This window comes from Haliotis asinina, chromosome 3 (genome assembly GCF_037392515.1).
Source record: "Haliotis asinina isolate JCU_RB_2024 chromosome 3, JCU_Hal_asi_v2, whole genome shotgun sequence".
Taxonomy (NCBI): Eukaryota; Metazoa; Mollusca; class Gastropoda; order Lepetellida; family Haliotidae; genus Haliotis; species Haliotis asinina.
Genome location: NC_090282.1, coordinates 16464823 through 16478978, shown reverse-complemented (window position 1 = coordinate 16478978; position 14156 = coordinate 16464823). Strand labels below are relative to the sequence as shown.

Sequence of the window (14156 nt, the reverse complement as noted above, 5' to 3'; positions counted from 1 at the left end):
TTCAGGGAGTTATTTGTGGTCAAATTAAGCTCTCATCGATGGGTCACTGTGATACTTGTGGTCTCACCTTATGCAAGTAAGTTCGTTCAAAACTGAGTCTGTTCACCCAGCAGAAAATGGGTACCCGATGGAAAAAGTCATGTGACTATAACCTTCTAGCCCTTAACAGGTAGCTTGGGTTATCAGGGGTAATATTCACGGTAAAACATAATAATCACATTTTGATTACAGCCTCCAACAAAAAACTAGTCAGATGAATGCAGGGCGCTCTATGATTGAATTGTTATTAATATTTTTGCAGATTAAAGATCATATGCACCAGAGAAGGTTTGGGTGATCCTGGCACAGTCAGGCTGGTAAGCTCGTGACCCTTGTCCCCTCTGCATGCAGCCCAGACAGTGAATGGGACTTCACCCAAGAAGCGAAGCCTAGTCGAACCCAGCAAGAACTTTCTGGAGAATATGTAGACTCTCCAACACTTCTTCCTTCAGCATCAACCAGAGTGTTATTATTATCCTATGTACAGTTGTATAGTTTGATTTTGTGGGTAGTGTATTGAAAGTGGGTGTGGCCTATTATTTCTGTATGATTTCTGACTTGTTTATTGCACTGGTGTTGTCGAATAGTCATGAAACAGGGCCTTCCTTCTTGTCTTGTAATATAAAGGATATGTCAAGTCTAAGGTTGAAACGTTGTCAGAACATTCTGCACTTGACATGTCAAGCCATGAAATGTGAGACGAAACATCATTCACAGTGCTATTTTGTCATGAAAGTGCACGAATTATGTATACAACGCATGTAATGCGAACTACATGCATAAAAAGACCCGACAAATTTCCATTTCCAGTCAGCCTTATGGCCCAACTACACCATGAACATGTGGTAATTGGTCATTGTGAAATAGTGAAGACACCAGGTGTTCGGGAACGGGTGCGTGTATCATGCCCTACCATTGGTACCAGCCACAAACAAACAAACACATGCAGAGTTGATTGAAAGAGTCAACTGAAACGAATAAGAACTCCATTTCGTCATGTTAGTCCGAAGTTGGTATGTTCTCATCATGTCAGCCATATTAACATTTTAGGTCTACGTCTTGCATGCTGTTAGGAAACTGAAATTCTCATTTATCGTGAATCGTATTTTTATACTGGTGCAATAACAGATATCTGATTTGAAAGGAAATTTAAATGAGATCAAAATCTGTTTGAGGACAACACATTTTTACTTTGAGGATCATCTACGGTCGATAAGGGCTAATAGACACATTGAATTAGATGTAGGTGTTCAAATGAGTAGGAAAAAGCAGGACTGATCCGACTAATAATGCCCTTTGCATAAATGTGTCCACAGACATTGAAGAGCTTTTTAAAATAATGATATAATAATTGCTTAAACGTATTTATTTATTTATTTTCAAAAGAGGAACCGGAGCGTTCTATTAACAAAAAAGAAATAAATAATAGCATCTGGAAATGTAGCCATCAATAACTGTAAATATAGCTGTTTTTAACATTAGAACTATTAGTGTTGGAAAATACTTAATGGCATTTCGTTTTTAGTATTACAAGACAAATCTGCCTGACAGTACAGTGAAGAATGGATAGATTCCAATAGGATTATCTTAAAGTTTAGTAGATCCATTAGAGTGACTGTACAGTATTCATTTGATGTAATATCTTACGGCGTAGAGAGCATTTTATGTCTTATGTCAGTGTAATTAACGCGAGAAAAGAAATGATGAATTGGGTCGTTGTAACAATAGCCGAACGAGATTAAGATATACATTGTTAACGTTTATGTGTGTTTAAGTCTCTGCAACGGAGTCTGTGGCATGAATGAATAATCAGACAAACTCTTGATCCAGAGTTTAAATTTAAGTAGTTTTGACTAATACTATAAGGATGATATTGATTCGTATGAGTTTGTCAAGGGTACCATCGATCTGGGAGAATAACATCGGTCCGTCAGGATACCCCCAGCTGTTCTCCTGGTATCATCATCAATCAGCGCATGTGTACAATATCGTAGTTAGATCTACTTTTCGAAGATATTTACTGTAATTATGGAAAGGTCGTCTAATTTGTATCTATGCATATAAACTATTTTGTAACCTGATATCTGGAAATTTTTGGAAGTGTTTTGACGAACTTGGGGAATTCTAATACGATAATTACATGAGTGTCATTGAATATTTCAGCAGCATCACTGATGCATGACATGTACATTCCACTCTGGCCATCATGTGTGCAGTGGTGTGAAGCCATTCAACCTCAAAACAAGACGAACGAAAAATGAGTATGAGGTGATTTACAATAAGACCATTTACAAATTACGTTATTGTCTCGGTAAATCGAATTAAATTGAAACTATGTATGGTAAGCTCCACCGATCTGACAAAAGTCACAGCATAACTAGAAAAGAAATAATATTTTAAAAAGTATATTCATAACTAGATAGCTACAGAAAAGCGTGGTTATCATTACCCTCTTGTGTGTTCAGCTTCTGGAAATTTTTACATACAAATGAAAAGACTTCAAGAAAGAAAGAAGACAGTCATACTGTTGTCCAGATCAGAGTGAGTTCGGTTTTACACTGCTTAGAGCAAGATTCAAGCAATAACATGGCGGTTTACACCGGAAGGGACTTCACATATTGAATCCATGTGGGGAATCGAAACCGGGGTGATGATCGAAAGCTGTACCCACAAGGCTAGCCCACGGTCCCAGATTAAAGTGAATACATAAACAAACGTACACGTTTCCCATGAAATTACTCTTCTTGTTTGCAAAATCATTTAAATACACTGTAATCTCCCATTCTATTAATTAAATGATAAGTGGACCATATGTAAACATATTCTCCCAACATCGTTTGTTCCTTAAACTATCGAAAGGTATCATGACACGTGACGTATGGACGATTAATAATTAACTATGTCATTACGAAAGGAATGCGTAATAATATTATGTTTGATATTTTACATGACATGAATATCACCTTATTTGCATCGTGCCTATCACAACATAGTGATTAATAGCTGAACAAACCCTCTCTGCTTTGACAATCGTTATACGTTCTTATCAATAGCAAATGTATTGGTGTAATTGCTGTGTATGAAGACTATAGTGAGAATAACCAAAATCTATTACGTGTATTGAACGTATTGATTTTAACCGCGAGTCCACCCTTCCAGAGTATTTTCCATTATTCATTTAAACAAATGGAAATGTGTGCTCTGTAGTCCCAAAGTACCATCTTAAGAAAGCGTCATACTGACAAAGTAAACATAGGTTTACCCCAGCTTCTGTCGCCATACATTAACGCCAACCCATTGCTGTTGTGTTGACACTTCGACGTCAAACACGTACATGCCGTTTGATCATTGGGTGGGCATATCTAAATGGTTTGTTTACCTATTTTATTGGTCTTAAAGAAAGGTTTGTTTGATTCTTGTGAAAGGGTACCGTGTTTACACTAAGTCCGACACACTGGTACTGAGCACATTGATGTTAGCGTCTGATTGACATGTGCCCAGACCAGGGACTAGTCCTTAGAACTCGACACACTGCACGCGTGTGATTATTGTTTAACTTATACATGACTTCTACATGTGATGTCAATCCTCAATGAAGACAACTGTATATGTGCTGGATAACACTACTAAACTCCTCAAACTAAAATGGATATTTTGACGTTTTATCGAGTTCTCTTTATAAGTCTCTTTGTAGTTTCAAGTGTACATGCGGTAAGTATAAAATGATATTCGGACTCTCATACATCAGTTCTAATGACCATGTATGGTGATTTGAAGGCCATTTCTGGTGTTGCACATAGTGATATTGGTGGAGTATTGCCAAAAGTGGCACATGTGAAAAATCATTTATCCTTATAGACTTGCGAATTAGTCTAAAAACGTGTCTAAAAACAAGTATGCTTGCTTGATATGATTATAGACTGAAATGACATTAAATGCACCTGTTCTTTTTAAAATATATGAGATGTAGTGATATGGTTTCGAAAGGTACCCAACTATGCTAAAAATGTTTGTATGGTATCAAGAGGCGACCATAAGACCCTGTAATCAGACACTAGTGTAGCGGATAATATTGGGGCATCCATCACAGACGAGACAAAAGTAACAGATAACCGGGCAAAGTTCCGTACATATGTATCAACTATTTTAGCAGTGTCTATGCCCACTCACATTCTTTGCTATTAGGTTCGGGGTAGTGGAAAAGACATTTCAGACAACATTTTTCATGCCAGTAAAATGTTTTAATAATTTACATTATGGCGTATACCAATAATATAGTTTATGTCCGTGAGCTATTTCCCCTTTGATTTTATTGTCAACCGTAAGGCAAATAAATTATACACCCATGCACGATGGTGGTTACAGGTAGATAATTGTTATTAGTATTAGTTTGGTTTATTATGGTTATTCGATCGACAGTGAGTGGCTAACGTTTGTATTTCTGGGTCAAATCCAGTTTTCAAGTACATGTTTTACTTAGCTAAGATATGACACTAATGTACTGGAACATTATATCTGCACAATATCCCTATTTACATACACATTAAGGCAACGACGACAGCTCCTAACCCGGTTATTTCCCCTTTTGCCGTGGTCAACCTCCACGAGGACACGCAGATCGAGACACAACTGACCACTGTGACGTGTACTGATAACAGCGTTGGAGGATCAGGGACGTGCACAACCTGCAACATTGTACGTGAGCAACCGCCAGGGGCGCCCTTCCGGTGTTGGAAGAAGTATGTTAATTCAGGTTAGCATAATTAGCTTTCAGTAAAAATTGCTGTGGCATTTAGCGGATCCTGGTATGGGTGAGGGAATGGAAATGTGAACAGCAGCACCTCAAACCACTACGTCATACACGTGCGAAACATTGTCAAGGTTCTGCACAAAGAAAAAAAACGAAACTGGGGACTTTTCAGCAACATGCTAATCTGATGTAGGATGAAGTATTAAAGAAACATGAAGCATGCCACGTTTGTGAAACGTATATACATACTAAAGATAAACCGGGACTGAAACCCAAAATTAGAGATTTCATGTAAACCACAACTCTACATCTCTACACAGCGACTTCAGACGTCTGAGGCCAACGTGCTTCCAATGAAATATACCAAAAGTTCTACGTAACCATTAGTAACCTAATGGCACGTTTCATGTATAGAGCAAAAATACGTTGTTACATTTATACTATAGAGGTATCTGTCACATATAAGTCTCATGTTAATCAACGGTGATGAAGAAATCTACTTAAATTTCTTTCCAACGCGTATCGTAAGGAACCTAGTTTTCCAGAGTTACTTGCTTTGTTTAATGCGGTGTTCCCTTTTCATGTGTTTAGAGTTCAACGTGTACTACGTAGCAGGGCAGGCCAACAGCGCCCTCAGCTACCGCAACATCGCCAAGTCCTACTTCCTGGACATTCAGTGTGTGGCAGCAGATGGTAGTACGGACACTCAGACTCTCGAGGTGGACATACAGCCTAATCAGGCACCTTACATCACAGACTTCCCTGGAGGTGAGCAGGCATTCCATTATCCCAGGACCTCCTTTCACAAAGTACTAAGGTGATCGTAAGTCACTAAGATGACTTTTGTGCAATGTTAAAGAATGTGAATTATTGTTATTCATAGTAAAGGTTGCTTCGTGAAAGGACCGCCAGTCCAAGCCCCCTCTGCGTCGGCTAAAGTTGGATGTGCGGATCGTTGATGGACCATCATCTCTTTTATATGCCTTTCAACGCCTTTTTAATCATGTACTACAGATGGCATTACTTGTATTGCTGGAAAGTTTTAAGTTCTGAAATGCCAATTGATATTAAGATTAATCCTACACAATGTCATGTTCCAAACCTACTTCCACTTGTTTCTAGTGTCCCGAACTGTTGATGCAAGCAACACGGCAGTCGACACAACCATCTATACCTTGCTGGTTCGAGACAACGAGAGTGACCCGCTCACCTACACCATGTATACAGAGCCTACCGTGGACTATTTTCAGATTGATACAAGTGAGTGAGTGAGTGAGTGAGTTGGGGTCAACAAATATTCTAGTTCAGTGTGAGGGGAAAGATCAAAGGAATGAACGCAGTGTGGTGCTGGCAAATCTTGTCACATATTCGGGACTCAAACTCACGATCACTGTTTTCTGGCGTCCCAAATGTCTCGAATCGTAGCAGCGATTTGCAGGGCCTGTGTTAAACGGGCCTTCCCCGTCCTCCTTGCATGTGACTTCTTTGTTTCTGATTGAACACTCCTGGGTATAACATGCCTGTGTATTTGTGGGGAGAAATGGCTTTCATAAATGTACAGGAGACAGTTCTGTAGATGATGTGACCTCGTGATAACTACTTGGTTCATCTGGTAAATGGCCGTCGGTAAACCAACAGTATGGATACTTTAGCGCTTAGGCATTTAAAGGCACAGTGTCACACCTTTTCGATAATATGTTGACCCATCTTAGACACATAGTAGGTCATATGCACTCACTTCCTAGTGATGCAATAAAATACTTCTTATCCCTTACGTCTTGCTTGATATCGATAATCTAACTTCGAGGAGAACAGCCCTTCCAAACAGGGAACTCTTGGCATATATGGAATGTAACAATAATTTGCTCCGCACATCGAAAACTGTCGCACAAGGTGTTGTCGGTGTTTCGGGACCTAGGTTCAACGAACAAGTTGCGCATAGGATATTTGTAAAGAGTGCTCCAAGGGAGATAACTTTATGGGGTTCGCTTTAAATATTGTTCGGTCGGTAGAGAACATGAGAGTCGATTTAATGCAACGAAACATTAATTAATTCCAACTTCTTCATTTTTCAATGAATTATATGCTAGCTTCTCTTTGGGCTGATAGTATTGAGAGAAATGAAATTTAGTTATTTTCGTTTGTAGAGAAGAGAGGTGTCACGCCTTTGACGCATTATTCTCTTTGAATCTTCTTATCATGTCGTACATTTTGCAGACACCGGGGTCATTTCTACTGCTAAAGATTTAAAAACCGCCGTGGAGCCTGTCGTTGCTATAAAAGTCAACATCACTGACGGAACTAACATCGTTGGGCCCTTCACCATTACCACCACCATCAGCAGTAAGTTGTGTGACTGAGACCAGCATATATATACACGTCACTGAATGGATGTTAGGAGTTTGTGCCACGAGTCCCATGAATTAAAAATGCCAATGAAAAAAATTATCCCCGGAGACGTGACAGTCGAAGACGGCTTACATTAATAATAAATAAGTTGTATTCCACACAACCTTAGCAAATAATTCACCTTGTACTGACACTCAGGAAGGACGAAAATATACTGCCCTTAAAAGTTTAGTCCCACTAGTGTAAATGTAACCACTTACTTCAGTCAACTGCACAAGGTTTTACAAAATATTCCAGACTGTTGAGAGGTATTTTCTACACATGAACTGATGTATCGTAAACACGATTCAAAACTTTGAAAAACGTTATTGTCATACGTTCACTAAATGATGACACTCGCGCAAATTGGAGAATTCTGAAGAGTGCTTGGCACTAATAGGCAGCTGGTCACTAGACGATACTTGCACATGCGTTTCAGCAATGTGATACATGATCCAAGTTATCTGCAGGAGGATTACAGTTTGTCCCTCCAAGTTAGCTGACAAAGTCATCTTCGACGCAACCATGGCATAACATATAGTGAGCTTTTCAGGTGAATCTAAACTATTGACAGGGTGGTATATATTATCCACATTGATAAAGAGGCTAGTCTCCATGTGTATAACACATTCGTGTGTTTCTGATTTATTCTGATTCATATATTGTTCAGTGTCGATAATCATAATGCGTTTTCAGATTTGAACACAAGACCCGCATTTACCAATCTCCCAACCAACATCACCATCTACGAGACGGCCGCTGGTGGAGAGAGACTGATACGACTGACAACCACTGACCCTGACATCTATAAAACCTTGACCCCTGTCGTCACCGTTGATCCAGCAACAGACCAGTACAAGTTTACCTATGAGCAATCATGTGCGCTTCACAAATTAACACCTGCAGATTAATACTACGTTCTGTTTCATATCAGTTGTTAAAGGTCATCGCCTTCACATTTCTTTGCTTTTTGTTTTGTTTTAAAATACTTGAATTCATATTGAGCAAATATATCTACATACAATGGAAAGTAAACGTTGACGTTTGAGGTAACTGATATCATACGTGCTTATCCTTTCAGCGCGCTACTTACGTCTGTCCACAACAGCTACTGGTCTGAACATCTTGGACGCCGAAACCATAAGCTACTACAACATCTCATTCCTACTGAACGACGGATACCTTGACTCTGTGGGACAGTACATAAATCTCTTTGTCCTCAATGTCAACGAACCGCCACAATTTAACGAGGCTATCTATTTCTGCAATATGTATGAGTCACAGGTATGTGAATACACAGAAGACATATTTCAGACAAAATAATCATTTATACATGTAGCTATTATTGAGGTACAAATGAACATTACTGTATCTCAATACATATGACCCCGTTCTCACATAGAAGCTTAAACACATCCCACAAATACACACAAAGAACCTTTCCTTTTTTGTTTGAATTATAGCCTATTTGTTTAATGATGTTGGTATATTGTGGGGAAGTTTGTTACACCATATTCTCAGGAACAGCACGGTCCGCCAACGTTGTTGCTATGACAGTTTGTAGAACAACTTATTTCTTGTGAAATTATTCCTTGTTTTTAGTCATGATACGGCTTAATATTGTCGAGGTGACTTAAACTTTTAACTCACTCACTGACACATGGGAGAATGTTTCAGCTAATATCAGTGTTTCTCTTGTTAGGTGTATACATCTTTTTGTGACCTTGGCCTGACTGTCACTGACCCAGAGAGTGACACTATAAAGGACATATTTCTTCTTTCGGGAAACAACAGTGAACGCTTCCGGTACGACGCCGCGAACAAACGGTTTGGCTTTAACACCGAGTACGACATCGACAACGGTGTCTACCCGACATCTGCTGTTTTGACCATCGCTGCAGTTGACTCCAACTCTGCTACGGGAACAGCGCAAGTTCAGGTCACGATCTTGGACCAGAACGACAACACACCAACATTTGCAAATACGCTAAGCGCTTTCACCATTTCTGAAGGTCGAGCGCTTGGATCCCTGGGCTCGATCACAGCTACAGATGGAGACCTGACTTCTCCAAACAACGCAATTACGTACTCACAAGTTGGGGGATCTTCAGCACTTCTTCCGTACGTGACGGTCCTCAGTACTGGAGAGGTCAGGTATACCAACACCTTCGATTCTTCTCTTCACGGGACAACATACTTTGCTCTGGTGGAGGCCAAGGATGGAGGCAGTCCAGCAAAGTCGTCTACTGGAACTGTCGCCGTTAGCTTTGTGACTACGACCTCCACAACAACAACGACTACGACAACAACGACCACAACTACAACAACAGCCACTACTACTACCACAAAGGCACCTGGATATTTTGACGACCCCGCGAATGTGGCGATGTTTACTTGTTTCATGATTATACTCTTCATTGGCTTGGTGATCGGTCTGTATTTCCTATACAGGTGGTGTACCACGGGCCGCTGCTGTGGACAAGGGAGGTAAGTAAGATGGCAACTAAAACCTTATCCAACAACAATGAGCCAGCCTAATATTATGTGACATGTGACCGTATTACAGCAATTTAACGGCGGTTGGCACCTGATATATGGGCTTTATTTATTGCACCTTTTAGGGGAATCTAACCCGGGGCTTCAATGCCTTGTGACGAGAACACATAAACCACTTGTCTGTTCCATCTCTACCCATCACAAAATTTACAGAAATGAAATATGTAGATGACGTCATGTCAGGACCTCAACAAACCACACGGAAGAATATGAGTGTGCGTTGTTTGTTTCTCTAACATCTTCCTCAGTATGTCAGTCACGTTCAGAGAGTAAGCTTAAGCCTGAGTTCAAACATAACAGTAGTTGCAGAAATATGTCGCGCTCTTCCTAAACTCACGCTCACACAGATGGTGATTATAATAAGGCTGTGTCGGGCATCCAACACAAACGATAAAAGGATCCTGGGAGGACAAAAGGAGACTCTGCTTAAAATTGTCTTGCAGGTCGCAGTCTCCCTATGAACTTTTTACAATGGCAGTTAAGATCATCGTTAAATGTATTTCCACGGTCCGGTTCCCAAGTAAACAGAAACAACTTTGTTTAACCTATTATACCTTCCTTTAAGTGACATTTAGAAGCTGGTATGATGAAGAGGAACACCTTGTATGAGTGGACAACTTCTTTATCGATTCAAATTTTTGCTTTTCTGATAATGTGTTTGAGATAAGATATATTGTCGACGACTCCGTCATTCCGTTAACATTCATGCTAAAAACTACAATAACAAATTTAGAAGGATGACAATTATTGCACAAATATACTTATAATGAACTACAAGTTGACACCTCTTTCCATTTCACATCTGTTTTTAGCCAAATGTATGTCGACTAGCTTTTCAAAAATCAGTATTTCTTCGGCCGTTGCTTTTTTATTCAGAATTGATACGTCACAAGAGCTGTGATCGACAAATCGTGTCTAAACGTCTCTGCTGACGTAGGATAGCAAACATACAAACCAAAGTAGTTTACTTGAAGGCATAAAAATAAAGAAATTAAAATAAAAAGTTTCTTAAAAGCAAAAGCTGTAATTGAGCTTTTCCATAGAATGATCTGTCAGCTTGGATCATTTTATCTCATAACATATGTTCTCATATGTTAACTAAAAACTTAAATGAGAAAAAGAATCCGCCCATCTCAGCTAAACAAAGGACAAGTCACTAAAACGATATGTGATCAATGGGTGACACTTACTCATCGTGAAGTTTTTATTCGAAATGTGGCTTTAGTGGCAATTGTTTTGTTTTTTTTCAAATGTGGCTTTCCCATGAAGACACCAATATTTCTCCGTGTGCATATGCTGTGTATCATTTGCGTCCATTGCAATAACGAAAGTGTCTATCCATAAAAAGTGTTCCTCTCCAACAGTTTCTGACGTGAATAAATATTGTAAGACTAAACTGATAAACATTGATATATGTTTTACTGTGTTGCCTCATCGGTATTGTGATTTGTGTTTTCAGTGGTAAAAGAAAACGAGTTGAACCTTATGATGAATATGGGTGAGTATAAAAAATGAAATTCTGTTTGAAATGAAATCGATTTTCGTTCCTCTTAAAAGCTTTCTTAAGATTACATCATGACGTATGATAAATCTAGTAAGTACAGATCCGTGAAGATCCGGAGCAGGATAGGTCTTCAGCAACCGTCAGCTTGTCGTGAGAGGCGACTAACGGGGTCGGGTGGTCAGGTTCGCTGACATTGTTGACACATGTCATCGGTTCCCAATTGCGCAGATTGATGCTCATGCTGTTGATCGCTGGGTTGTCTGGTCCAGACTCGATTATTTACAGACCGCCACCATATAGCTGGGATATTGCACGATGCGGCGTACAACTAAGTTCACTCACTCATTCACCCACTCACCCACTCACTCACTCACTCACTAGAGAAAGTACTAGATTATGGAATGAGAGACATCCTATTCAAAAGCAGGATTTGACACATTTACGAACGACGAAATTGGTCCATAACTTTTGTAACATCTTTATCTGTTTGTGCTGTTCTAAAGGAACAAGCGGGATAAGGACCCAATATATGGTAAGACTTTATCAGCGCCTTTTAACATATTTAATACTACAATAAACAGCATGCATCCTGTCATCTCTTTTAGTTTTGTATCTGTTTCATATTTAAGCCTTTTATGACATACATATATGTGTCTGTAACACGGCTCTGCAAGTGTGTGTTATACGATAGTACGTATGCGTGTTACACAACTGTATACGTATCTGGTACATCAATCATGCGCACATGAAATGATTGCGCATATCTATTGCTCTACTGCATACTCGCCTTCAACGACCGTGTAAATGTTCCACACGTGCATAAGCTGATTGTGCGGCTGTACACGAACCTGTTGTGCGTCTGTATTCAGTTTTTACAAACTGTGTTACATGACAGTGTACGCATGTGTGTGTGTGTGTGTGTGTGTGTGTGTGTGTGTGTGTGTGTGGTGAGTGTTTTACACGAATGACTATATCCGTTACGCGTCATGACAGTTATCGGTGCACTCAGCTGATGTCTATGTTATTGTGTGTGTGTATGTTGCAGATGACGACGACTACTATGTCTACGAACGCCCAGCGTCCACCAGTTACGTGCAGATTGGCCAAGTCAACAACGCACGCGCTCTGCCGTCTCCCAAACCGAGGTTTTGACCGGTATCCGGAGACCCATTGCAAATCGTGATCAGATATGAAGAGAAATGAAGCAATGTTGGAAGTTTCATTGTAATATTTTAATAAATGAATCTTTAACCTTTCTAGCATGTTTCGTGCAGCGTGTTTTGCGTGGTCTTATTGTCTTGACGACAATGATAGTAATCCCGTTCATCTCCGCATCTGACGATCTAACTAAATTCCGCCGCCATGGTCGTGTTGATAGTGTTTGTCTGAAAAGCGGAAGGTGGGTGGTTCAACCCCTGACAGAGAGAGACATACCAGAAGACGTCAAATTGTGGTGTTTGTTCTCCTGTGCTGCGCTCAATTCCGCTGCATATTTAATGCCGTTTGTTTGTTTCTATTAGGCTTCAGATGTTCGTTGGTCTCCGATAACTTGAACTTGTTTCGCGAACGTATGTAAAGTATGTGTGAGTAGCATTCCACTTCGAAGCGAAGACTGGCAGTTGACAAGACAGGCAGTCTAAGAGTTCGACTGCCATAGTCAACATCACGGGCAACCAGTGCATCTTCCCAGGATGTCTGAGTGGAAACGGGTAGAAAAAATATGCAGTCCTTCGTGAAACAGATGTTATCATGTCGCAATCGGTGGGCTTGGACATGAAAGCGGAAGGCTTCGAAAACCAAGTATATATGCTACTATGAATTAAAACTAAAAGCACTACATATCAGAAAACGTTTTGCAATGCTTCCCTTTCAACGTCCGGTCATCTCTTCCCTTCATTGCCCAGTTCTACTGGCTTTACCTAACCTAGTCATTGCTGGAGTGAAGGAGTTTGATGACACCAATGATCGTTCTTCCAAATTAATGCAAATAATGAAAAGGAATAAAAATAGATTAAGCTTATTCACTGGTGTCTTTATAGAAATAGCGGCCTACAAGAACACTTGTATCTTATAAGGAAAGGAACCTCTTCCTCAGTTTATGCATTGTAAAAATCTCGACAAAGGAGGTTCTCAAAAACTGGTGTGGAAACGTTAAAAATATGCTTCCTGTACGTCATATTGACGTCGTTATGAAGTCCATTATTTACTTCATGTTAGATTCAATGTTTGAAAATTGACTGTTGATTGTTGCTATGAGTACTCATGCCTTTTAACATGCGCTTAGTGTTAGATAGCGCATACACGAAGTCTTTACTGTGATTGACATGTAATTTGGAAACACATGGTAGCTCAGTAACAGATCACTTATTGAAGTCTCATTTTCTATACAACAATTTTATGATCTAATATGTGCATATGTACACAAGCCATTCTTATAGAATAATGGAAGATTATGGAACGTGCATTTAAAGCAATACCTTTCTTCATATTAAAGTAGAAATATATATGTCTTAATTACGCAGGTATAAAAAACCACTAGATATAATTCATACGGTATATCAAATTCCATCATTGATACATACAAGCCCGAAGTGGAAAGTGCATCGTTGCAATAACAAAATGGACCCGTAAATCTTTATGACGTGAGATAAATTTAGAGTTTACGACAGGCCTGGTTGTGATTATGATAGGAACAGCCAAGGTTCAAAGTAAGTTTGGCAGTTAGAGGTGACATTATGCCTTAAGGTGTCCATAAATATTTACAACTTTCGTACAACCCGTAAGGCAGCAAACAATACGAGTGAATGTATAAATCAGTAACGAAGTAGGTATTTGAAACGTACGTTGAAACCGCTTCATACATCTACCATTTGTTTCACCTTTGACAAGGCAAATAACTCACGGAACTGCAGACATAAC

At 39.6% G+C, this 14156-nt stretch overlaps 1 protein-coding gene across 1 annotated transcript; it reads left to right on the top strand.

Annotated features, from left to right (window-relative positions):
* The first annotated feature begins 3684 nt into the window (after nt 1-3684).
* On the top strand, nt 3685-12389 carry LOC137277194 (protocadherin-9-like). The gene is made up of 11 exons (XM_067808870.1): nt 3685-3750; nt 4588-4792; nt 5381-5557; nt 5912-6049; nt 7007-7132; nt 7874-8056; nt 8259-8461; nt 8880-9664; nt 11193-11231; nt 11741-11769; nt 12283-12389. Exons 1-11 carry the CDS (start codon nt 3685-3687, stop codon nt 12387-12389), a joined length of 2058 nt encoding a protein of 685 aa, XP_067664971.1.
* The last annotated feature ends 1767 nt before the right edge of the window (nt 12390-14156 follow it).

Excerpts from the sequence above, each read along its gene's own strand:
- LOC137277194 (XM_067808870.1), top strand. The coding sequence starts at position 3,685 with ATGGATATTTTGACGTTTTATCGAGTTCTCTTTATAAGTCTCTTTGTA. Across the intron at positions 8,057-8,258 it reads GTTTACCTATGAGCAATCAT|CGCGCTACTTACGTCTGTCC; the intron begins GTGCGCTTCACA and ends TTATCCTTTCAG. Across the intron at positions 11,770-12,282 it reads GGATAAGGACCCAATATATG|ATGACGACGACTACTATGTC; the intron begins GTAAGACTTTAT and ends TGTATGTTGCAG.